The 24,706-nt window shown below is 48.1% G+C and overlaps 1 protein-coding gene across 4 annotated transcripts; it reads left to right on the forward strand.

Moving 5' to 3' along the window:
- Positions 1 to 799: 799 nt before the first annotated feature.
- Positions 800 to 24,706, forward strand: DAZAP1 (DAZ associated protein 1). 4 transcript variants are annotated; one of them, XM_042835930.1, is made up of 12 exons: positions 800 to 891; positions 5,747 to 5,787; positions 6,242 to 6,408; positions 6,727 to 6,792; positions 7,310 to 7,420; positions 9,692 to 9,740; positions 14,204 to 14,286; positions 17,640 to 17,793; positions 19,179 to 19,208; positions 19,646 to 19,786; positions 20,636 to 20,818; positions 24,248 to 24,706. In XM_042835930.1, the coding sequence occupies exons 1-12, from the start codon at positions 800 to 802 to the stop codon at positions 24,418 to 24,420; spliced, it is 1,290 nt and encodes a 429-aa protein (XP_042691864.1). In that variant the 3' UTR covers positions 24,421 to 24,706. The 4 variants fall into 4 exon arrangements, with proteins under 4 accessions (XP_042691864.1, XP_042691865.1, XP_042691866.1 ...); XM_042835931.1 differs by lacking the exon at positions 800 to 891 and adding an exon at positions 1,021 to 1,196; XM_042835932.1 differs by lacking the exon at positions 800 to 891 and adding an exon at positions 1,021 to 1,196 and having other exon boundaries at positions 7,313 to 7,420.

Raw genomic sequence — 24,706 nt, forward strand, 5'->3', positions numbered from 1 at the left:
TCTGTGCTGTGTGCAGCTGCAGCACCACCGTGGGTCAAAGCTGGGCTGGGCTGATGCATTGGAGGGGCCACAGAGGCAGGGTTCAGCTCTGGGGCTGTGTGTGGTGCTGTGCCCTGTGCTGTGCCACAGGTTGGGGTTATGCACCGCGCTGTGCAGTACACTGTGCTGTGCTGTGCATCGGGCTGTGCATCAGGGTTACACTATGCACTGGAGCCAAGCACCAGTGTTACACCAGGCACTGCAGCCATGCACCAGAGCTGTTCTATGTGTTGGAGCCATGCCATTTACTGGGACCACACACTCGGGCTGTTCTGTGTAGTTGGACTGTGCACTAAGGTTGCAGTCAGTGCTGCAGCTGAGCTCCGTGGCTGGGCTGTGCACTGGGACATGCACTGGGGCTCTGCTGTGCACCGAGGCCGTGCACCAGGAGCACAACACACAGCGGGGCTGCACAGCAGGGCCATGCCATGCACTGAGGCCACACACCGGGGCCGTGGTGAGCACTGGAGCTATGCATTGGTGCTGCAAAATGCACTGGGGGATTGGACTGTGCAGTGCAATCGATCTGTACGCATTGGGGTTGCATTGCAGCCATACAATGGGGCTGTGCTGAATACCAGAGCTGCGATGAGCACTGAGATGCGTGCTGGCATTGCGCTGCCCATCGGTTCACGTATAAAGGACACAGCGATCACCGCAGCCACGCACCAGGTCGGGGTTACACCGTAAACCCCCGCACCACCCCTACGCACCGCATGGGCCGCGCACGCGGTACACTTGGAGGACCGCCCTTCCCGCCATGCCCCGCGCGGCGCCGCTCTATCCCGCTCTGCCCCGCCTCACTTCCGCCCCTCCCTGGGCGCGGCCGCGGAGACCCCGTAGCGAGGGCAGGTGCGCGCGCAGCGGCGGTTGGCGGCGCTGAGGGAGCGCGAGCGCGCGGCGGGCGGCGGCGGGGGGGGCCGGGCCCGGGGGGCGGCCGTTGCGCAGCTCGGGTTGGGGGGGAGGGAGGGGGGGGAAAAAGAGAGAAAGAGAGAAGAAAGAATTGAGCGAACGACCGAGAAAAAGAAAAGCGAGAATTGGTGATAAAGCCGAGCGACGGCCCAGCGACCTTCCGTTAACGGAGGGAGAGCCGGGCGCGGCCCCGCGGCCCGCCGAACAGCCGCCATGAACAGCGTGGGAGGCGCCGACGAGATCGGGTGAGCGGCGGGGCGGGCGGTGCCGGGCCGCGCTGGGCCGCGGGGAACGGAGCGGCTCCGGGAGGAGGGGGGGGGGGGGGGGGGGGTTGTGTGGCAGAGCTCCGCCCCGCCGCGCGGCCCCGTTGGGTGAGGCGGGGTTCGCACCGGCCCCGTTTGCCGCCCCGCGATTCCACCGTGCAGCCCAAGGTCACCCCGGCGTTCGGCCCTGCGCCGCTCCCGGTCCTTCCTATGGATGGGACAAAAGCTTCCCTTCGTGGGACGCGGTTCCCGTCTGAGCGTTCCGTCGGTTCGCAGCCGAACGGCTTTCCGTTCCTTAGCTGCAGCCGCGAGCCGCTCGTCGGCTTCGTTGTGCTCCCCGTGAAGTGCCGCGTGCTGAAAGCCGGCTGTTAGAACGGCACCCCCCCCCGCCCCAGCCATGTGCGCACAGCTGCTGTAGGGATCCGCACCGAATCGTCACCGCCCGCCCTGCAAATTGCCCCCCGGGGAAACGGCCCCGTGTGCAGAGAGGCCCGCAGAGGTCTGTGGGCTCCACGTGTCGAGCTGGGAGCTTGCAGGAGGAAATGAGGAGTCTTTGTAGGCTTTGAATGTAAATCGTGTCGGAACTGGGAGCAGCCGAAAAAAGATGCAAATGAAGCTGTTTAAGTGAAAAGGCTGCGGACTCCACGCGTTGGGAACTGCCGAAAGAAGGTTAGGGGGACTGCTTGGAAGCCTGTAGGCTTCGAGTGTTAGAAATAAAATCATAGAATGGGTTGGAAAAGAATCACAATGATCATCGAGTTTCAACCCCCCTGCTGTGTGCAGGGTCGCCAACCAGCAGATCAGGCTGCTCAGAGCCACGTCCAGCCTGGCCTTGAATGCCTGCAGGGATGGGGCATCCACAGCCTCCTTGGGGGTTGCACCAGAAACCCTCTTGGCTCCCTTTCGCTCATAGAAGTACAGGCATTAAGGTTGGAGAAGAGTGCTAAGATCGAGTGCAGCCCTCTGCCCATTGCCACCACAGCTGCTGAGCTGCATCCCTCAGTGCCACACGTGCTGATGGGTGCAGTGTGGGCACTGTCACAGGTTAAGGAGAGCCTTCATCTCCGTGCTGCCCCGGTGCGGGACAAGCTGCTTAATTACTGCGTGTGCTTAATTGGTGTGGTCTTAAAAATACAAGGAGCAAGGTAACGGTTTGGGGTAGAGCACATCACTGCAAACAGCTCATGCTGTGTGAGGGGCGTTCATGTTTGTGGGTTGTGCTCTGGAAGTGCTCAGATGTAAAGCTGGAAAGATGAAAAGCCCAGTTGTAGTCATCTGCCTGCAGCTGTGCAAAGGAAGTTCTGTTCTGAAAGGCAGCGTGAGGGGAAGGCCTTCCATGTGATAGGAAGTTGTGTGCTTTGCTCCTTTGCATCGCTCGGTGTCTTCAGACCAACCCATCCTGGAGTCACCAGACGGGGTAGCCCCGCTCCTGGCATCCTATAGGGAGCGTATAAATAGAAACCCTCCATTTACATACAGCTGCTGCAGTTGACCTCAGACAACCCTGCTTTTTTGTTTGTTGAAACGTGTGTAAGATGACTACAAGTAATTAATAATGGAATTGGAAGGTTTCAATGACGGTGGATTGTGGGGAGCCCTCCTTCCTGCAGACAGCTTGGCGTTGTGTCAGAATGCAGCTGGTGTTTTAAATCGATCTTTTATAGGTTGATGTTGTACAGCAAGCAATCCGGTGTAGCTTAAAAAGCCAAACCCAAATGTGCTTGGCTAAGAAAATGTATCTGTGCAGTCTGCAGACTTTGGTCTGAGCGTGGCATCGGATCAGAGCTTTTATCTTTACTGCTAAGGAACAGAGTTGTTTTCTTAGAGGGCTTTAACCTGACCCTAAATACACGGGCATGGACAATGAGCGCTGCATTTGTGCTTTTGTCCTGTGTGCGAGGAGCTGTGCGGGGGCTGATGGCTGCTGGGGGAGCTGGGCTGTGCAGGAGATGGGCTGGAAGCTGTGCTGGATGAGCTGATGAGCGCTGCGCCCTCTGCCAGCAGTGCCTGGGGTCGGGTTTTCCTGTCTGTGAGCAGAACTTGGTTATCCTGGGACACAGAGCAGGAAGGCTTGTTTTCTAAGAGGGCTGCAAATGGAGGAGATGTCCTGCTTGTGGTCCTGCTTGTGCTGTTAGCAGGTGTCACTACAGTACCAGAGCAGCTGTCCTGCTGGCTTTGCAGTGCTTTGCATGTTGGCAGCTCCCTGATTTTCTGTACGAATTACAGGACCCTTCTGATGTGCTTTAGAGGAATTCAGGTTTGGTTTTTTATTGTGAGGCAAGCTTGTGTCGCCTATCAACTGGTGACAGAGGGAGGAGCTGGGCTTTTGTGTACCACTTAATGCTGGTTTAGTCAGCCTTATTTCCATGTGTAGCATGTGTCTGCTCCTCCAGCACTGCTTTATTCGCTGCCGGTTGTTGCGTAAGGGCCGTGCTGTGAGGACAGCACAGAGAACAGAATCTGCTGCTTTCTTCTGTTGCAAGCTGTCACTTCACTGCTGCTCCCTTCTGGCCGAGGGGTGGCTGTGTCCCACTGCAGTTGGCTGCTCCTGGAAGGAGGTGAGAAGGAGGCGTGGGGTTTTGTGGGCTTCTGTTGCGTTTGATTGCTGCTAGAATAGCTTTTCTGAGCTGTGATCGGAAGGGGAGAACCTCAACTTTCCAGTTGTAAGCTGCAGCTATGCTTGGAAATGTCTGAGGGCAGGTAGAAGACAAAAGCAGATGGTGGTTCTTGAGGATTGGTAGAGAAATGGAGGGTGTCCTCTTTGCCTTGTGCAGGCTCACAGAGCTGCTAACAGAAGGTCCTGCACTGGTGCCTCTTAATGAAAAGGGCCAAATGTAGAGGTGGTTTTGAATTAACCTTCAATTATAGAGTGAATAATTTTGCATGGAAGTTGCATCACACCCTGAAGTTGATACAGAGCTGCAAAGCAGGCAGCCCAGCATCCTGCTGCTTGTCTCTGTGCTTGCCCAAGTCCTTCAGCATGCTCCAACATGAAGCTGTGCAGGTCTGGGTGCTTTTTGCAGACGATGAGGTTGGTTCAGATTGGTTTTAAGCACGAGGTTTGGTTTGGGCTTTTAGCCATGGCTTTTCTGTTGCATTTGGAGAGATCTGTAACGCGGTGATTGCGATTACTGCATCGATGCTTCTGCTGCTCACTGCTTGCCTTGCAGCTCCTTCCATCTCAGACTTGTTCTGCTTTTGTTTTCATTTACCCAGAAGATGATGGTGAGCAGAGTACTGACCTGCCCTCTCAGTGAGTCAGGCAGTAATGATGGTTTCTGCTTTGTTTCACTCTTCAATCTGAGGCTTTTCTGTACAGCACAGTGCCCAGCAAACACAGCAGTCAGGAAACCTGAGGGCCACCCTAAGTTTTTTAGATCAGAGAATTGAGAAAACTCGCCAGCTTTCTCTTCTACCCAATTAGCAGCTGGAGAGCAAGGATAGGATTGCAGGTACGCCCGGATCCTTGGGCTGAGATTCCTTTTGGGCTTGGACTGCACGTCCTGTGCAGGTTGGCTGCGGTGCCTCGCAGGCGGGGCGACTCGGGTCGGTTGGTTTCGGTTGTTGGCGACATCAAACACGTGAACTTCAGTCAGTGCTACTTGTGCTGTGATCCTTCTTCTCAGCCAGGCCTGCAGCAGCGGTGCTGTTGCTGTATTTCATGTGGCGGACGTTTCTTGGCCTATTTAGACTGTCATTCATCTTGCACTGTTCAATGTCAGGTAGCAAATGGGTGTGGGAGAGCTCAAGCTGTTGTTTGAAGTGAGTTTCAAAGGCTCGATGCAGGACTGTTGCACCTCTTGGCCATTAGCCTGGGATTGAAGTAGCTAATGGACTGGGCGTTGAAATGAGGCTGACTGGTCTTCTCTCAGTTTGCTGAGAGTTTGAGGAGTTCAGGATTTTGTTTTGGTCCTTCAATTGGAGCTCAGAGGAGCCCAGAGCAGCTCTTGTGCTCTGTGGGATGTAACACAGAGCCCATGGGGCCTCAGTGTGGTCTGACATTCCCCCATTGGGGTGCAGCAGGGAGAGCAGCTCTGTAGTGATGTTCCTGGGTCATTTTCCAAGTAACTTCACTCATGCTTTGAATGTATTCTTCTGAACTACGAAGTTTTTCTTGGTGGAATCCCTTCTTCCCCGCTCAGAGCAGCTCAGTGTGATGCTGTGTGCTGGTTGGTTTTTTTTTTCTCCTTCGATTTCCCAATGGCTCCTCAAAGTAACACTGTTTTCTCAAACACCTGCAAGCGAGGGGTTCAGAGCAATGTAGGCTTTCCTGTGTTTTGTCTTCTATTTTACATAAAACGTTCTTTCAATGAGACTGCGGCCTGTGTTTGTGCTCGTGGCACAGCAAGTGGATGCTTCATTTCTGTGTGAGCAGAAGGTGGGTGCTGCAGTGCATCCTTCTTCCTGATGAAGAACTGTGGGGTCCTGGGGGCCTCGGTGCCAGCAGAGCTGCTGGCAGTAGCCGAATTCTGTCAAATAAGGTGAAGCTGCTTTTGTGTAGCACCCTAAAATGCTGTGTGCTTCAATTGCAGAAAACTCTTTGTGGGTGGCCTGGACTGGAGTACAACGCAAGGTAAGCTGTGTATTGTGCAGTCATTGAGCCGGTGCTCTGCGCACTGACCCCCCAGCCATGCACACCACGTGGCTTTTTAGCAGCCAGTGCCCTGGTAGGAAAACCAGGCTGAGATTCTGCTGCTCTTTTCTGTTAATGGGTAACATTTGCTGTGCAGAGTTCACATAGATGGACGTTGCTGTTTTGCTTTCTAAACGTTCTACGAGCGTTTGGTGTTTTTGTCAACTCAGAAGATGAAGAGCTTTTTTGTTAATGTTTCTTCCCTGTGCTATTACTCTTCTTTTTGCATGAGTGGGAATATATGCTCTTTGTGTAGAGGGAGCAAAGTCTAACCGTTGTCAGGAGATGAGCCTGAACTCGTTCAGCTCCTTGCTCACCTTTGTCTCATAGTGGTGAGCAGCCTGGTGAAGTGAATATCTGGTTCTGTTTCATATATACCTTTTTTTTTTAACAGAAACTCTTCGTGGCTACTTCTCCCAGTATGGGGAGGTTGTAGACTGTGTAATAATGAAAGACAAAACAACCAACCAGTCTCGAGGATTTGGATTTGTCAAATTCAAAGATCCCAACTGTGTGGGAACAGTGCTGGCCAGCAGACCTCACACGTTAGATGGCCGAAACGTAAGTTGGCTTTGTTTGGGTTTGGGTTTTTATTGAGCATTTTGTTGTTGTTTTCTGTCTTCCCAAACTGTTTCCAGGCCTGTTCCAAATCCTGATGTCTGATTGCACACCAGGTGATACCAAAGCTGCCTGGTTGTTGGCTTTAGTTACTGATACTGAGACTGGCAGCTTTAACTGGGTGATCTGTGGCAGTTTGTAGAAGCAACGTCTGGGCAGCAGCTTTTATCTGAGGAGCTGGGTGTCAGCAGTGCCAGAAATGTAACATTTTAGGATGGTTTTCCACACGCTAAGGTCTGACCCAACTGGAATCTCTTCCAGATTGATCCAAAGCCATGTACACCCAGGGGGATGCAACCCGAAAGGACACGGCCAAAGGAAGGATGGGTAAGGACAGATGTGTGCTGTGTCACCGCTGGATTCACCTGGGTCACGCTTCTGTTTGAAAGCCAGCTGTCTGTAGGCAGAGCTCGATAAATCCTGCTTGGGAAACGCTCTTGGAGTGTTTTATGGTCAGGTTCCACATCCAGTGCAGGCGTTACCAAATGCTGGCTTACGGTGGGGTTGTGGGTTGGTGTTTCCTGTAAGCTCTGTGCAGCCCTTTTGAAGGAGAGCTCGCAGGCCTGGTGCTTCTTTCCAGCCCCCTTCACAGCCTGCAGGCTGATCTGATCCTATAGAAAATGAGGAAATGGCCTCAAATATGATCCCTGTTCCTGATTCTCTGAAGAAGAGAGTGGGCTATAGCTGCCAGCACTGAACATCTGAGCTCAGAGCGTGCAGCTCTGCTCCCCTTCAGTGAGTGGAACAGGCTGGAAGGCTGGAGGTGGTTGTGTTGCAGTGTGAGATGGGAGAAGTCACAACTTGCTTGTCCTTCTGACGGATTTCTTTTTCCTCCTTGATTTAGCAGAAAGGATCCAGGAGTGATAACAATAAATCAAATAAAATTTTTGTTGGTGGGATTCCTCATAACTGTGGCGAGACTGAGCTCAGGGAATACTTCAAGAAATTCGGAGTGGTGAGTCATCCAGCATGATGGCAGTTAGCTGTTGGTTGCAAGATGCTTTTTCTCTCCGCTGCCTTTTCTCAGATTTCATCAAGCTGTCAAATTTTGGGTTAATTTAGACAAACTGCTATGGGCACATATTGAAGCACTTTGCAATACAGTGTACTAAACGTTCATCATCTTGAAGTGTATCTTGCTATTTGTCAAAATCAATTGCTCTCATAAGAAACTTACTTTGCTGCTCCTGTCTCCTCTTGTTCACGTCTGCCTGATGCATTATTCTGTTTGCTTCCTGCAAAGTGAGAAAGCATTCCTGAGTTTAGATGACTTGAGAATAATTATTTCTTTTTCAATTGGTCACTTGGAGTTCAGTGGAAGTTTGTTGTTGGGGTTTTTTGTTTTTGCAACAGCAGGCGAGCTTTGTGTGTGAGATCCTTGTCTTCAAGTGGGCAGATCGATTGAATTTTGCAGCCTCTTGCCATTATTTTGTTAACACCCTGCTTTTAAAGCAGTGTCTGCAATCAGCTGGGTTCTGCTGCCCCTGAAATATCCATTCCAGAGAGAAACTGCTGCCCATGTTAAGCATCAGGCTGTCATTCAGCCTGTAACCTCTAACCGAAATGAGTGTTGCTTCTGCCTATTTGCTAGTTAGTTTCACTTTCCCATTTATTCCTACCACTGTGGCCTCTTTGAGGTGGTAAATTGCTCAGCTCAATTACTAAACTCAGCTGTGCAGTTCTGGAATACTCCAAGGTTCCCCGAGTTGAATTTCATACCATGTCAGTGGATGGAAGCTGGCCGTCTCTGATGGCATTTAGTGTGATCTGATTCCTAAAAAGCTTGCCTTTCTCCAAGTTTTCTTGGGATCCATTGGTTCTTTCTCACGTGGCTGTTTATCAGCAGTACCACATCTAAGATGGTGGCTTTGAAAAAGCAGTTAGTTGTTAGCAGTGGCTAACAGCCCTCCTTGCAGTGTGGGAGCCTGCACTGGACCTGTCACAGAAGTGGAGGAGTTTGTTCCACAGCTGTGGCACGTGATTTCTGAAGGCTCTTCCTCACAGCCTTTTGGCTTTCCGATTCTGAACCTCGGGATGGCCTGGGAGATGCAGGGCTATGGCCCTCCAAAGCCAGAAGGCAACAGCTGCCTTTAAAAGTAAGTAGACAAACAGTAGCAGAGAGTTGGGCAGTCAGCGGAGCTCTTAGCGAGGTGTCCTTGGAGAAGATGTTCTGTATGCGGCCACAGAGCGAAGAGACAAAAGTGAGGGCTGAGTTCAGACGTTGCCCTTGCTTGATCAATAAGACAGCAGTGAAGAAGGGGATCTGGATGGGGAAAGAACTCTGCCACCATCACGGGCCACTGTCCCCAATGGGGATAAGTGTCAGCAGCTGGCGTCCAGCAGGATGCGCACCAGTGAGTGTGTGTGGTGTAAGAACTTGAAAGTGTGTTTTCTAGAGCTGTTTTAAGCTAACGAGGAGATCTTAATTTAAAATATTTTAAGGCAAATTGACCTGGAGGAAGCAGTGGTTCTGTGACATCACACGCAGTTCACTGTCTGCATTTCTGCATCTGAGAGCTTTAAGGGCAGTTCCTTTCAGCTGTTTGGTTACAGCTTTGGAAAGAATTGCCTTTTTGTTTCAAATTGTAGCTCCTGTTGATGCTTATTTTGAGAAAAAGAGCTTTGAAGTGTTGGAGCAGCTCCTGGTTCTTATTTCTGTACCCAAGTACACAAACACTGAGCATCCATAACCGAGTGGTTTTGTGATGCTACTTAAAGCATCACCTTACAGCTGATGCTCTGCAGCACACTGATAGGCAGGTGGGTAATCCAGAGGAGCTGTGCACATTTTTCAATGTTTGAAGCTGAAGCTTCTTTTTATGTGGAGAGTGGAAGCGTTTTAAAATGGAAGAAATAATCTTTCAGGAAGCCGTGCTGAGGTGTGCTGCAAATCAGAAACCTTTGGGGTCGTTGGTAGGCTGTGATTACAAACAGCATAGCAGCCTTAATGCTAGATTAACATCCTAAGTGTGATGAGACCCCAGAAAGCCCAAATGCTGCAGGGTTGTTTTTGTTTTCAGAGCAGATGAATTCAGGCTTTTCTTAGGCTCCCTTCAAGAGCAGCATTCCCAGTTCGTTTGCGCCGTGGTGGGACAGGCTGGTATTGATGGCTACATCAAGCATTTAATTGTGCTTTGTGGATGGAGTGTGGGAAAGCAGCCTATGGTAACTGTCTGTAATGCTCCCCTGGTAGCACAGTTAGTAGAATTTCCCTTCTCTCTTCCAGGTCACTGAAGTTGTAATGATCTATGACGCAGAGAAACAGAGGCCCCGAGGTAAAGGCTGATCTAGTTTGTCCTTGAAATTCCTTCATACTCTGCTATAGTCAGATGGCAAACTATTTCATACCATCAGAAAAGGTAGATTTTTTTTTTTCCCCTATGTTGCCTCAGGAAAAAGAATGATTCACTGGGCAAACATGGCTTTAATTGTAGACTCTTCATCTCCAGCTTTAGTTGGTATCTGTGCATTTAAACTCAGATGTTTCGTGTTCATTTTCAGTTTCTCAGGGTTGGTTTTGTTTCGTTTTGTTTTTTGCTAGTTTTTGTTTGAATGAAATTGGATTCTTGAGCCACTGCTGTGGTTTAAGATGCTGTAGGAGGAAAAGAAATGTCATCAGACCTTCCTCCCATTCCACACGAAGGGTTTGTTGGTGTGTAACTGCATGGGGGTGCTTTGGTTCAGTACTTCTGAACGTGATTTTGGGACATCATCCATCCATTCCGTGCTTCACTTCAATGGCTTCACTTAAAATTCGAGCAAAGCAGTTCTTAGACAACATAAAACATTTTCCAAGTATATATATATATATTTTGATTGGAATATATAGCCCTGTGTGCTGGACTGCATTTTTTCCTAGTAACAGAAACAAACAAAGTTTCGTCACGCTGCTTTAATCTCGTTGGTAAGATTTGGTCCAAACATGGAGCAGCCTTCATGTCATCCACCTTCCATTGCATCTGTCAGCTGTTTTGACTCTGGAGAGGCAATATTTCCAATCAGTGAAGCTTAGTTGCACTTACCACCAAGCAGCATGTTGGACATGCTGGAGAATAGTTTGCCATCTGAACTTTCATTTCTCCTCTGACTCATTATTAAGAAATATATCCTTCACTTTGTATCGATTAAGCTGTTAAGTCTTAGTTTTATTTTTAATTTAGACATACATCCTTAGTGACATATTTAAGTGTTTCGTAGTAAAATATGGTAATGTTAAGTAAGTTCTTTTTTTCCTTTTCTCTGTGAATTGTTGGACTGTGATTAACGATATCTCTTTAGATTTCCTCTCTCTAGGTGATAATTTATCACAGAGGTACAGGCCAGTTCCACAGTCAGAGGAGGGACGGGCTTTGTCTTTTATTGGAGTGTAAACGAAGTTTCAATATATTTGTGTTTTTTGTTTGTTTTCCTGCCTTAGCTATTCAGTCTTCTTTCAGCAGATGACTTCTATTGAAGCAGAACATAAATTCTTCCTTTAATATGCTTTAGAGCATCTACTGTTAAACAGAGGAAGCAGTGGAGACCAAGATAGGGCAGCAGGGTGTAACTTGTGGCTGAAGTTCTGGATTGTTTCAGCAGCTGTTGTATCATCTGTCTCTCTGTGATGTTTACCCCAGCCTTGCTGCCTCTGAGCAGAAGGTGCAAACCATGCCTGGTCTAGATTGATCCTGGTCTGCATTAATGGCTTCTCTGCTCAGAGCTGTACTTAAATAAGCAAAAACTAGCAGGAGGCTTCTGGATCGTGAAGGAGGCTGTGGCTGAAAGCAGAAATGGCAGATCTGAAAGCCTATCTGTCTCCATGCCATGTGCAGAATGCTTTCTCTTTAATTCACTGGACTTCTTAAAATGGTGTTCTTGAACCACACTGCTTTGGCTTTCATTTTTGTTCCCTTAAATTCCTTGTATGCAGCATGGTAACTAACTCCAGAAACGGCCTTGTTAATCCCTTGGGGAAAAGCTCCTCCTCTGTGTTGGAGGCTCCTGACCATGCATCCCACAACACGCTTCCTCTTGCTTTCTCTTTCTGCTCTGCATTCTGTTGCACAGTGCTGTTCAGTCTCTGCTCGTCCTTTGAACACGAGACCGAAATTACTGTATGAAACTTTAAAAGCCCACTGTGCTCCCATCGTCTCCTTGCATCCTTCTTTCACCTTCCTTCCATTTACCATCCTTGCATTTTGAGCAGATCCCATCCTGCGGGCCGTTTTTCCAGCCTGCTGGTAGAAGGACGGACAAATTACCCCCTGCTGCTCATCCTCACAGCACTCCTCTGCCTTCAGCCTCTCAGAGGAATGCTGGCAACCAGCTCCTCAGTGCCAGAGCTCTGCGATGCCCCTGAGAGGCTGGTTGTGTGTCTTCAGGTATCCAAGTAATCTCTGCTCCCCTGCATTGCCCACCACTCCTGGTCAGCTCTTCTGCCAGCAGTGCTCATCAGAATTCTTTGCAGAGTCCCCTGTACGAGCGCAGCCAGCCTGGTTACATCTGAAATGAAACAGTGCCTTTGTTGCAGCCCCTGCTTCTCCTGCTTTCTATTCTCTGCTAAACCAACAACTGTGAAGCTATTACAGGTTCTTGCTGTGTTCTCTTCCACTTGGCTGCAGCACAGCCTCGTTGCTCTGTTTGCTAGTCCACTTGGGTTCCTGTAAGTGCAAAGAGTTTCTCTTCTCTTCGAAGATGTCTTGGCCTTTGACAAATGAAGCGACTCTGTCACTTTTGCTCTCCTCAAAATTCCACGTTCTTGGAATTTTGCTGTGTGTTGGATCCTGATTTCTTCACCGTTCCTTATTTTATGACCTTTGGTCCTTTCAAAATGCTTTTTTCTGCCCCTTTTTTCTTTCCTGCCTTTCCTGCTGCATCCCACATCGCCCTCTATTCCTCTCCTTCAGCCTTCTCAGAATGAAGCTAAGAGAGCAGCCTGCCTATGTAGTCAGTACCCAGCACTTTCCTTTCTCGTGCCTTTCAAAATGAAGGCAGCACTACTAAACGTGTGATTTAAACACAACTTTCTTTTGGCTCTGACGTGCAGATTTTAACCCCAGACAAATATATTGTGATGAAATGCTGCTCTCGCTTCGAGGCTGCTTTCATCACAGCTCAGCCAAACTTCGTTTATACTGCCAGTCTCTTGTGTGTGGGAAATGCTAAGTTCTTTTATTTTACTTTTATTTAAGTGATGTCTTTTGCTCTTGTTGCTGACAGCAGAATTTGACCTGCTGGACTCTATTTTGGCCTGTATCTTTGTGTATTTTTTTATATATATATATATATATAAACCTTCTCTACAATAGGCCTCTTTGGGCTTACCCAACCCAGTTGGATAAGCTTAGAGAGACACTAACTGTTATAGATACTGTATCTCTGTTTAACGCTTTAGAGCAATATATGGCTGCTGTCAGCACTAGCTGCAAAGCAAAATGCAAACCAAGGGGGAGATCTTGGGTTTCAGAAAAGCAAAAATGCATCCATGTTCCATATGCTTTTGATGCTGCACCTCGTTTTTCTTTCTAATTTTATTGCTCTACCCTTAGCTAATCTAAAGAATGGCACAGTTGACGTACTGCATGCGTTCTTACCTTCCCTGGGATTTGGTTGTTACACCAGCAGCGAGTGGTTGATGGCATGAACCAGCCCTGTGTTCTGGGAGATTAACCACCATTGTGCCACTCTCTCGGCCGTGTCAGCAGCTCCAACCTGAGAGCAGCGGTTCTCAAAGCGTAACCTCAGAAAGGGATTCAGACCTGGGTTTTTGCCTCATTTCCTGCTTGTTTTACTGTCCCTTATGGCCTTTTAAGTAGCTGCTGGATTCAGCTGAGCTGCCGACATCAAGGGCTGCGGTCAGATAAAAGGGAGCTGGTCACCCCGGGGATCTGGAGCAGTCAGCAGCAGTGCTGTGAGCAAAAAGAGGGACTGAGAAAAGCTGCACGGATATCTGAGAGCAGAGCAGCAGGAAATGTAAGAAACAAAATAGGCTGAGGCACGACAACAAGTCTGACATGCCGTGTAAGCAACACTGCTGTAGTTATCAGGGGATGCCGTGTTTGGAAGAAGTCTTGTCCATTAAGTGCTTTCTCTTAGATACACGAAGGAAAAACAAACCCGAAAACAGAATTGAGAACCTCTGATCTAGGTTGTTAGTTTCTGAAGCTTTTCATTCATCCATGGAGTGGTCCAAAAATTTTTTTTTCATGCTTTAACAGCTACATTTCCGAGATGACTTTCTTATTTTCCACGGAAAATATTTCCTAACTGGAAGAGTGGGATAAGGGATGGGACGCAGTGGCTTTGCAGCTTTGGGGTGCAGGGGCAGAACAGGTTTGTTTTTTCCTGGGATTCCAGTCTCGATCAGAAGCAGGGAGAGGCAAATTGCTTCACTTGTAATTCTGCGTCCCACAAGCACTTCATTCTCACTCTTGTGGCACAGTTACACTTAGGACTATGCTAGCACTTTTTTTTCCCATTTCCATAGGTAGGTTAGGAATAAAACCAAGCTCTGAAGTGAACTAGCTTAGTCTGTAAGTTGCATGTGTGAAAGCAAGCTGAGGCATTGATTGCCTTGCTGCAGGTCCTATCCACTGCAGTTTTCTCAAACTTGACTTTTTTTTTTTGGTTGAAAATTTAACACAAGTCTTGGTTATCTGAAACCCCTGCTTGAACCCTTGGTCCGCCCCTAATACTGTTCATCATCCTGTTTTGTGTCACAACACCCTGCTACCTTGATTCACTCTTCGTCGTTGGCTAGGTTTTGGATTTATTACTTTCGAGGACGAACAATCAGTGGACCAGGCTGTCAACATGCATTTTCACGACATCATGGGCAAAAAAGTGTGTAGTTGTAGTTTTATTTTACCTTAAGAAAGAACCAAGTCTTGGGCAACTAGCAATTTCACTGGCGAGCAGAGCTCTAGCCAAGGATTCAGCCAGACGGGGGACGCGCGAGTCCAAATTCAAGGCTTTATCCATGGAGGTGGGGAAAGTCTGAGTTTGCTGAAGCAGCTGAGAGAGGCAGTTAGCGAGCGGCTCAGCCCTCAGGAGGGCAAGGATCCTGAAAGCCTGGGGACTTGGGCTGTGGGGGGGATTCCTGGTGGGCTTTCATTTCTTTGAAGGCGTTGGGTGAGGCCTTGTGCTACAGACCTGGAGGGGGGCGCTGGCTGGGTGCCACTCGTGCTGGGTTGGACTGCTGAGTGCTGCTGAAGCACTGCTTTGCTTCCTGGGAGCGAGGGTAGAAGTCAGTTGTTTGCAGCTATTGGAAAACCAGGATCCCAATGAAATCTGAGTTGTTCAAGGCTTGGTTTAAGACACCACTCCTTCAGATGTGTATTTGATTCTCCCATTTTGAGATGGCGTGCCGTGAGCGACTGCCTGGAATCTTAACACTAAAAGAAAAGCTAAAAAAAAAAACAAAACCCACCCAAAACAACCCAAACCAAAAAGAGCCACACAAAACATCGTGAAGGATTGGTTTTTTAATAAATTGGGTCACTTACTGTGAAACTTTGGTACAAACCCACGTACTCTATATAGTATTTAATCACAATGCAGTTAAGTGACCTCTGGTTGTTTCATCTTCATACTGTGTTGTCAGCAAATGGATGTTTGATAGGGAGGAATCTTTTATGCCTGCTTTGAAGTCACTCGGCAAGGAGCGTGCTTGTACTGGTGGGGGAAAAGAAAATGGAAAAGCAAAGCAAATTGTTGCAGGGTACCCAGGTTTTTTATATAGGGAAAATCAGAGCTTCTGAAAGGGAATTTAACCCTGAGAAATCCCAGTAAGATTCAAGCTTTTCTCACAGCTTTTCTCTGTATCCACAGTTTTTAAAGGAAAGGTTAGAACTGCTGACCTTGAAATGAAGGTGTTTCAGGGGCACCCCAGGCTGGGGTCATTCGCCTTAAATCACTGGCAGAAATCTGGCATTGCCTTCTGAAGCCTTTCTATGGGCTGACATTTCATAAATACGATCCAGCGAGCTGGGAACATTTCGTTGCCTATCCATGGAATTTTACTTGCTAGATTTTGCAGAGCTTTTTTATCCCTGTGAACCCGTTTTGCTTCGGAGAGGTGGGCAGATCTCCTAATTAACGCAATTAAGCGAGGGAAGGAATGCGCCTGTGCAACGAGGAGCGCTGCTACCTGTTCTGATTGCTGGTGCTCTCCTCCAGCCAGGGGCCCAGCAGAAGCACCGAGTTGCTGCATGGACGTGGAGCATCCTGTGCTCTGCCCTTGTGCTGCACTGAGAGCCGTGAGCACAGGACAGAGGGCAGCAGGAGGGGAAGGAAGGAGAGCCCTGCGTGAGCCTTGCTGCCTGGTAGCAGAGCTGGGAGTGCTGCTCGTGCTGGTTTCTCCTTTGTTTCTCAGGCTGTTTCATTCTGGAAGTCAAACAATCAGGTTTTGCTTGTTTTCCCTTTCGCTGACAGCAATGATGCAGCCAGTGGGAATGCCTTCCCGGTGCTGCAACTTCATTTTAGCTGCAGAATGTTGTACAAAGATACATTTTTTTTCTTTCAGTCCTCAGTTTGGCAGCTCTCTGCTTCCAAATGAGCACTGGAAAATTAATGGAATTCTCCCGTGTAGATAAAGGAGCAGCAGATACTCCCTGCCCTTCATTGACTAATGATGCCTGCTTTAAAAAACACCATCTCCCTCTTCCTGGTAATTCAAAAGGTATTGCTGAAATGAATCCATATGTTGGTGAAAGGAGGAAAAAAAGGAAAGAAAAAAAAAAAGGAGAAAAAAATTAAAATTGCAAGAAGGCCTCTGCTTTTGTAAGCAATAACTGGATTCCCTGAGGGCACGTGTGTTAAGACTCATTAATTTGAGCCCTTTGAAGGATTCCCTCGGTTCCTGTGTGGAAGGGCCTTCAGCTGACAGAGATTTGGTTACTGTCATGTGTGATGTCCCTGGGGCAGCGGGGGGCTGGGCTGGGGGCTTTGTCCTTGCCTTGTGCCTATTTCCTGTTTGTTCTCTGACATGAATGGGTTTTAAGACGTGGCAGGAAGAATTCTGAATACTTTATTTTCCATACAGCTCAGGCCCATTGATGGTTGAGATTTATTTCCTTTGTACTCTGGCACCCATTAAAATTAATCATTAAAAAAAATATATGTATATATATTAAAAAAAAAAAGGCTTTAATTCAGCATGCATGAGTGCTGAGAGGGTTTCATTAAATCAGAAACTGGATTTTTTCAAGAGAGAGAGAGGTTTCTATTGAATGTGCAGCTTATTTTAAGTAGGTCAGATGCACTTATGGCACACTGGGGCACTTTATCTCTGAATAAAATAAGTTAAGCACTGTGGCTCACTAATTTGAAGAACAGGAGGGCTTTTGTCACTGACTTAACACAGTATGAAGATTTGCTTCTTATTGACTCAACTGTCCATTTTTATTACTTGCATGTTTGTTTACTTTTTTGTTAGATGTAATGTAAGATTCTCTTATCACATCCATTCCCTCTGACATTGTTTGAGTTAATTGAGATTCTTTAAGCGTTAGCCTGGGGAAGGTAAGTCTTTATCTTCCATTAGACATTTAAATAAATTCTTAAGTTAAAAAAAAAGAAAAAAAAAGAAAAAAAAAGAAAAAGAAAAAGAAAAAAAAAATAATAATAATAAAAAAAGAAAGCAAAACCAAACGTGTGTTTCTCAGGTATGAGCAGAACTGAAATTGCAGTTAGACGGGGTGGGTTTAAACTGTAACTTTGGAATGAACCCCAAGCAATGGTTAAAGCATTAGTACCCTTTTTCAGAGTGCACTCTTTACTCCGAGTCGTTGTTATTTTTCCTGCAAATTCCACCTTCTAACTCCTGTCTTGAATGTTCAAGTGGTCTCTGAGTAGCTGAAAACACGAAGCCTTGATAAGTGAAGAGTCGTTGTAAGAGGGTACTGCTGTTTTAAGGTCAAAGCAAACGAATACTGGGCAATGATGGAACAGGAATGATTAGCAGGATGTGTTTTGCTTGAAATCCCTCAACAGTAGGACTTCAATTGTCTTACCATCACGTACGTTGTACCTGAGAAACATTTTAAATTACTGGCCTTAAGTTTAATAATTAAGTACTTAGACGTAAGTCGTAAGATGCTAAGCGTAGTCTTAAGTGTAATTAAGGGTGTGTGTGAAGGGAAGGGGGGTATCCTAACCTGCACCATCTCTCCTAAATGGCAACTCTGTTTGTTTAGGTGGAGGTGAAACGTGCAGAACCTCGTGATAGCAAAAGCCAAACTCCAGGGCCCCCCGGTGCCAGCCAGTGGGGAAGCAGGATCATGCCAAGCGCTGCCAATGGCTGGGCAGGTCAGCCCCCTCCGACCTGGCAACAAGGTTATGGCCCTCAAGGTACTTCCTTCAGTGTCTCAGGACGGCTGCCAGGAGAGAATCTTGTCTTGAAAGCCTTCTGGTACCCTGGTATATCTGGCGAGCATTGGAACTTTCCAGCCTTATCGATGTTATTTCTGTGCTGGATCGTTGATAGCGCAGCAAAAGCTCTGGGTGTCGGTGCTTTTTTTCTTCTTCTTCCCCAAACACGTTGCTGGGTGGGACAGGAGGCAGTGGGCTGTGCAGAGCCCAGCGTGCTGCAGGCTGTGCTGTTTGCTTCCCCCTGTCCTGAAGTCAGATGAGTGCTTTGTGGTAACGTGGAGAAGGTGCTGAGGAAGCTGAGCAGCTCGAGCTGCAACTCCAGCTGTGGGAACGTGACCTGCATGAGACTCAGCTGAAAACTCAGTTGAAATCCAGGTTTTGAAGGATGAGGCAGTTCCAGAGGAAGTTACAAGTGAAATTCGAAAGGGATAAGAGAAAAACAGATGGCCTTGTCTCTGGATTTTATTGCTTAATGTAGCCTAGAAAAATAACAAGCAGCTCTGGGGCTAGCAGTGGTGCAAGAGAGCACTTACTGCTTCTAATGGTCTTGATTGAGCTTGAACCCTTGAGGGCTGAGGGGAGCAGCCACGTGTTTGGTTTTGATGGCTGCAGCCCCCTCAAGATCGTGGAGATGGGAAAATATGCTGAGTTCATCCAGAGGCAGTTTCCATAACTTAGGGAGAAATGCAGCGGTATAATTGAGTTGCATTTGACAGAACAGATCTTGCTTTCTCTGATATATGAGAAATTTTCACCTGGGGGGTTAAAGGAAGTAACAGTGCTTCATCTATTGCTCCACTAGATGATACCTCAGTGGAGGGATTGCCTGTTTCCCCATGGTGCTTATTAACTTGAAAGCTGCAGCTGAGGCTCTGACATTCTGCACAGATGTGCTAATCTGCAACTGCACAAATGGAGAAACCAGATTAGTTTCAGTGTGGTTATTTGTAGGGGAAATTATATCTGATCTCCTGGCAAGATTAGTGTGAAACGTGAATGCATTTCCCTTTCTAAATGCTGCAGTTTGTGTGGTTCAGAAACTTCCGAAACAAATAGGATGAAGCTGAAGATGTGTGAGGTGCCCTCTGGATGTGCAGCCTGCTGTGATTCCCAGTGCTGGGGTTTTTATTCTGTGCAGGTTCTTGGTGTGCTTGCACTTCCAAGGCTGCTGGGTGTTTCTCCATTATTTGCTGAACGATTCGGAGCCTTGTGAGTTTTTCTTGGCCCGTAAAATACAGATCCATAAGGGATGCTGGGAGGACATCCAGTGTGTTGCAGAGCCTAGAGCAAGATTAGCTTTCTCTGAACGTGTCCTTTTTCATAGTGTACAGCTGTGGTAAATTGCTTTTTCTGCTTTGTTTTAGGGATGTGGGTGCCAGCTGGACAGGCAATAGGTAAGTACATTACATGGGTCTGATCTTAGCAGAGGAATCCCGAGTGGGGCTGTGGTTTCTTTAAGGACCCAGGGCGATTTGTGGATTTCTGTAATGTTTAACAGCCTGCACGTCTAAAAGCTTGGTTTAATTTGAGCTGAAGGAACGAAGGAGAAAGGCAGAGTGTTTGTCACAAACGGTAATGGGAGCTGACGTGCATCCTGGTGTTGCCAACCACGTTAATTTGCTATCAAAGAATTACATTCTAAATGCAATTATGTATGGTAGAGATGCTCGGAGGAGGAGTGCTGGTACTGCCCACAGTAAGAATCCGAGGAGGGCTGAAGCTGCATCTGAAACTGATGCAACAGCTTCACCCCCATCTGCAGAACGCCGACTCCAACAGCAGCTTCTCCCTGTTGACCCACTGCAGCTCCTTGCTTCTTCTCATTCTCCAGGTGGATACGGCCCACCTCCTCCAGGAAGAGGAGCTCCCCCACCTCCTCCTCCGTTTGCCTCATATATTGTTTCCACACCTCCGGGAGGATTTCCACCTCCACAAGGATTCCCACAGGGCTACGGCACCCCTCCACCATTTAGTAAGTGCCTGCAGCAGCCTCAGCACCACATTCAGTCTCGAGTTTTTGCCCATCTTTCTCTGGACTTCTTAAAAACTGTGCTTAGGTGGGGTTTATTTTGTTGCCTAGGTTGTGTATTCCGAGTTATAATCAACCATAAGTCTTTGTCAGTTAGTTTGCTTACTTTTTTTATTTGGTGATGTAAGAGTTGACATTCTCCTGTTTAAAGCTGTGTTGCTAAACAGATTGAGGTTTCTTGCATACCCCTATTACAGCTGTGAGAAAACTGAAGAGATTGTTGCACTGTGGTGTGGGCTGGACACAGGCTGGGATTTCTAGAGAAGCTTAAGGAATTCAGGTCACGAGTGACATTGGAAAATGTAAATAGGATTAGAGCATTTGTGCCCTCAGGCCACCTCAGTCACAAACTTGGTTTAAAAATGATGGAGGATGCCACACAGCGCCCTGTTCTCCAATGAACAAACCACTTGTTTGGGGTATTTTTTTTTCCCCCCATCCTAAGATCTTGAGTAATAGGGCTCCCTCCTCGTATCCTTGCATGTGCACACAAGAACTTGTTGTCCTGCTTAGTCACATCCTCTCTGCTGGTTGCTGGTGTGGCTGTAGTCTTCCTTTGGGTGAGGTTTGTTGTGTTAGAAGGTAAGGTGCTGGGACTTTGAGCTGCAATGGTGGCCTGAGGTGGGAGTGAATTTCTGCATGTCCAGCTACACGTAGCAAACATTTCTACTTTAATTGTAGACTTGCCAGTATTTAGAGGGAGAAAAACCAACTGTTTTATACCCCAAAGCCCTGCAAGAAGTCAGAGTGGTGTTTGCTGTCATCACATATTGCACTCTGCTCGTGTTTCAGCTTTTGGTTACGGTGCTCCTCCTCCTCCACCTGACCAGTTTGCCCCACCTGGAGTCCCCCCTCCACCTGCCACTCCAGGGGCAGCACCACTAGCTTTTCCTCCACCACCGCCGCCATCTCAGGCAACTCAGGACATGAGCAAACCCCCAACTGCTCAGCCAGAATTCCCTTACAGTCAATTTGGTAAGTAACTGCGTGTGAAACGAGCTCAGCTCGATCCTTCTCCTTCCCCTTGCTGATTTTTCTTTTCCAGTTGGGTAGAATGTCAGCATTGAGAAACTGCTTGCTAACACTGACAGCACTTCTCTGGAGGGTGGACGTGCCAGCTCTCAAGTGGTCCTTAAACCATCTGGTCTTGCAGCCAGCAGGAGTTCTGTTAACCAGCTCTGGCCATTGTGTGTCCTGCAGAGCAGTCCTGAGATGTGTGCACTGATAGGATTCATCACTGGTTCACACTGAGCCTGAATCTGAGCTTAAAACTTGTCTCTAGTAGCTTCATGCAGCTTGCAGTCAGCTGTTTTGTTGAACTGACTTCGAGAGGTTGGAGAAAGACTTGAGTAAGAGTAACATCGAGAGGCAGGGGTCTTAAAATCCAGGCTGTGTGCTTTCTGCTCCCATCCTTGTCCCTCTCCTGTCTGTCAGGAGTTGTGGCTCTGCCAGGAGCACGTAATGCTTCGAGCATTGTTTGTGCTCTGCAAGTAACTGTTGGAGGTAGCTGGTAAAGATGCTGATAGAGCGTATTTTCAGACAGTCAGATTGTATTATCAAACAAAAAAAGGCATCTGTGCTCCTTTGAAGTGCCCCTGTCTGTGGAAACAGGGACTTCTCATGCTGCTTTTCCAGTCAGTCCCACCTCTGAGCAGCGTTGTCCCATCTGTGGCACAGACATTTTTCTGAAGACTTTAATTGGTCATTTTACATTTCTGAGGTTGATTTTTGCAGTAGGCCTGAGGATTAAGATGGCAATCCCCAAAGGAGGATTAGCCTTCCAGGTAAACTGGTAAAGCAAGCAGATCTTCTCTTGTTGCTGAGCTTGAGAAGTTTGTTACAAAGGCAGTTGCTGTCATAGAAAAGCTTTGTCCTTGTGACTCAAGAGGAAGTGGGTTGGTTTTTTTTTTGGGGGGTCTTGCTGCAGCTTCTTTGCAGATTGTTTTTGAATGGAGGTGGGCCATGCTAAATAAAGTAGCATGTTTAATTTCTGTTCAGTGGGTGCCGTTACTGGGGATGTGTTGGAGGTCTGGGAAGAATCTCTCTTCCAACATGCTGGAAAACTGGGGGGTTCCTCTATTGGCTGTGCAGTACCTCCTGGCTCTTGTGTATGCTGGGAAGTTTCTCAGCCTGCAGTCTGTTAGGAGCACAACTAGCAGAGGTGGAGGGATTTCCTGTGCTGTTCTGCAGCAGAATCACCCAGCTGCTCACAAAGCTGCATGTCACCTTGTGAACTTCTTACAGAAGCTTCAGCTCTCGGTGTGTTTGCAGATCAGTTCAGTGGGCAGCGTGGCTGAGCTGCCTGTTTTTACATGAATGCACAAGGCTCATGGGCTCTGAGGAGGCACTGAGTTTCCTGATCACTGTGGCGTTTTCAGATTTGTCCCAGCATGACAGCATCTGAAACGCTGCTGTGTTTACAGCTGGGATGGATGTAAACCCTGGTAAATGAAGCACTGACTTGGGTGTGCCTCCCTCAGCCTGCAGGCTGATCTCTGTGCAGGGCTGCCTTGGGGTTCATCACCCTGCTCTCATTTCTTACTAGGGCTGGGTTCCTATTCTCAGGACCCTTCAGGCTACGTGCCAGTGCTTTGTTTTCACTCCTATGGTCAGGCTGAGCAGTGAGACATCGGTGGGTGGCTCCTGTTCACAGCCGTGCTCTTGGTGTATCTGCCTGGGGGAAATGAACCTGTGTTCCTTGCAGGATCTCTTCTGAGCGGGTGGGGGGAGCAATAAGGCTCTAATGTTTCCTCGTGCAAGCAGGGACAGATCAGTGCTGTGTGTTCATTAGCTGGCTGAAGTCAAAACTCGTGGCTGAAGTGCTGAGTGATGCTGCTGATCGCTTCCCAAGCTGCTGCACTGACGGCGCTTTATCCTGTACAGCCAAACCCAGCTCAGCTTTCGTGAGCAAGACATTAAACCTATGGTGGGTGGCACAGCTTGTTCAGAAAGCAGAGCCTTCTGAAGGGCAGGTGAGCTGTGCTTCACTGCGAGCTGCTGCTGAGAGCTGCAGCAGGAGCACAGGAAGTGAGAAAGGACAGCTTGTACTGCAATGCCTGCCTGTTAGCGCTGTGCCTTTGTGAGAAACGAATGCAGGGCTGTGGTTTTCTCACCCTGAATGCTGTAGCACTGCTCCGGATAGTGAGATTCTTTCTGAGCCTCACCCCTTGGCAAACAATGGTATTTTTGGTAGTCTGCTTATCTTTGTGTGGAGGAGGGGAAGAGAAGAGACTGGATTAGCATTTTGAGTTAATAGAAGCCTTGTGGTAGGCATGTTTTAAGTCTCATTAGTGGTAGCAAGTCCTGAGAGGCAGGCAGAGCTTGAAATTGAAATGCTGAAGACATGCTAAGAGACTTTGTTTTGGATTAAGAGAGTTAAACCTGCTTTAAGCCTGCACAGGGAGAGGCAGAACTGCAGAAATACACCGAGTAATTAGGGTTCTTAATACCCTCTTTTATAGCAGAGGCTTACATGATGCTGCTGTTATGATTAAGAGTTGTATTTAATTAAGGAAACTTTTATTACATTTCTTCATTTCTCAGTGTTCTTAATTTGCATCCTTTTGCTTTTCATATTAGCAGCAAGAATTCCAGCAGTTCTTTCATCTTCGCCCTTTTTCCCTGTCCCCAAATTCTGCCAGGTCTGAATCTTTCCCTTGGCAGAGCAGGGGGTGCTGAGGAAGGACAGAGGGAAGGTTAACTTTAACGCTGCTGTCAGGTGTAAAGCTGAGCTCTGCTGTGGTCGTTGCCTTAGGGGACGTGTGAGAGAGGGCTGTGGAGCTGTTTACTTACTTTACTGTTACCCTGAGCTGGGTTAGAAGTGTCCTCCACCATCTGCAGCAGCACCAGGGGGACGTGGGGTCAGGCTTTAAGGTGGAACTTTGTTGTTTTGAACTTAAAACAGATACGAGGCCGACAGGCCGAGCTTTAGGGCAAGTGTATCAGATTGTGTCAGTTGTAATGCTTCGGTTCTGTTGCAAAGCTGAAGTACCAGACAGGCTTCCTTGCTGCGTCTTCTGCCCTGCTGCACCTGGCAGTGCTGGCTTCTAGCAAAACAAAACCAAAACTATGAACCCCTACCAGGAGGCTGCTTCACGTGCCTGAGCAGCAGTGATGTGACAGCTTTAGCTACTGGCCTGGCTAAGATGACCTCAAAAGTGAAACCTGCTGTTCCTACATACCTGTTCAGTTGTGCTTTTAACCTGGCTGGTCCGTATCGTAAGGTGGAACGCTTTAGGAACTGGAAGCAGCTGTGTGTCTCAAGTCAGGTGGAGCTGTTTGTGTTCCAGGGGCTGCGTGGGGGGAAGGGAAAGGCATCGGGTTCTGAATGTGCACCTCTGCCGCTCTGTTTGCGCCCATCAGCAGCACAGAAGCTCACTGCTGCCTCTCTCCCCTTCTCCCCAGGGTATGGACAAGACTTGAGTGGTTTTGGACAAGGTTTCTCTGATCCCAGCCAGCAGCCCCCTCCCTACGGAGGCCCCTCGGTGCAGCCCTCCAGCGGTCCGCCTGCAGGAGGAAGCGGTTTTGGACGAGGACAGAACCATAACGTGCAAGGATTCCACCCCTACCGGCGCTAGCAGCGCTGTGCTGGCAATCAGGGAGTTCTGCCCACACGGATGCCTGGCACAGCAGGACCCAGGGATCCCAGACTTCTGAACTTGTGACAATCACATACTTGATGGAAGAAAAACCTAACAACGTTTTTTTTGGGGGGTTTTTTTTTGTTTTTTTTCTTTTGGGGGGGGGGGTGGGGGAAGATGGCTTCTGAAGGCAAAGCTGTGGGTGTTTGGACTGCAGTTTTTAAACATTTTCCTTTCTCTAACCCATCAGCACAAATAAAGAAAATGTCACTGGTTCAAACTA

Source organism: Centrocercus urophasianus, unplaced genomic scaffold, assembly GCF_019232065.1.
Source record: "Centrocercus urophasianus isolate 14NV4802_14NV808 unplaced genomic scaffold, USGS_Curo_1.0 seq_56, whole genome shotgun sequence".
Taxonomy (NCBI): domain Eukaryota; kingdom Metazoa; phylum Chordata; class Aves; order Galliformes; family Phasianidae; genus Centrocercus; species Centrocercus urophasianus.

Bases quoted from the DNA above. Each gene is read 5' to 3' on its own strand.
- DAZAP1 (XM_042835930.1), top strand. From the start codon at position 800: ATGCCCCGCGCGGCGCCGCTCTATCCCGCTCTGCCCCGCCTCACTTCC. The intron at 14,287-17,639 runs GTGTGTAGTTGT...CTGTTTGTTTAG, and splicing joins ACGACATCATGGGCAAAAAA to GTGGAGGTGAAACGTGCAGA. The intron at 20,819-24,247 runs GTAAGTAACTGC...CCTTCTCCCCAG, and splicing joins ATTCCCTTACAGTCAATTTG to GGTATGGACAAGACTTGAGT.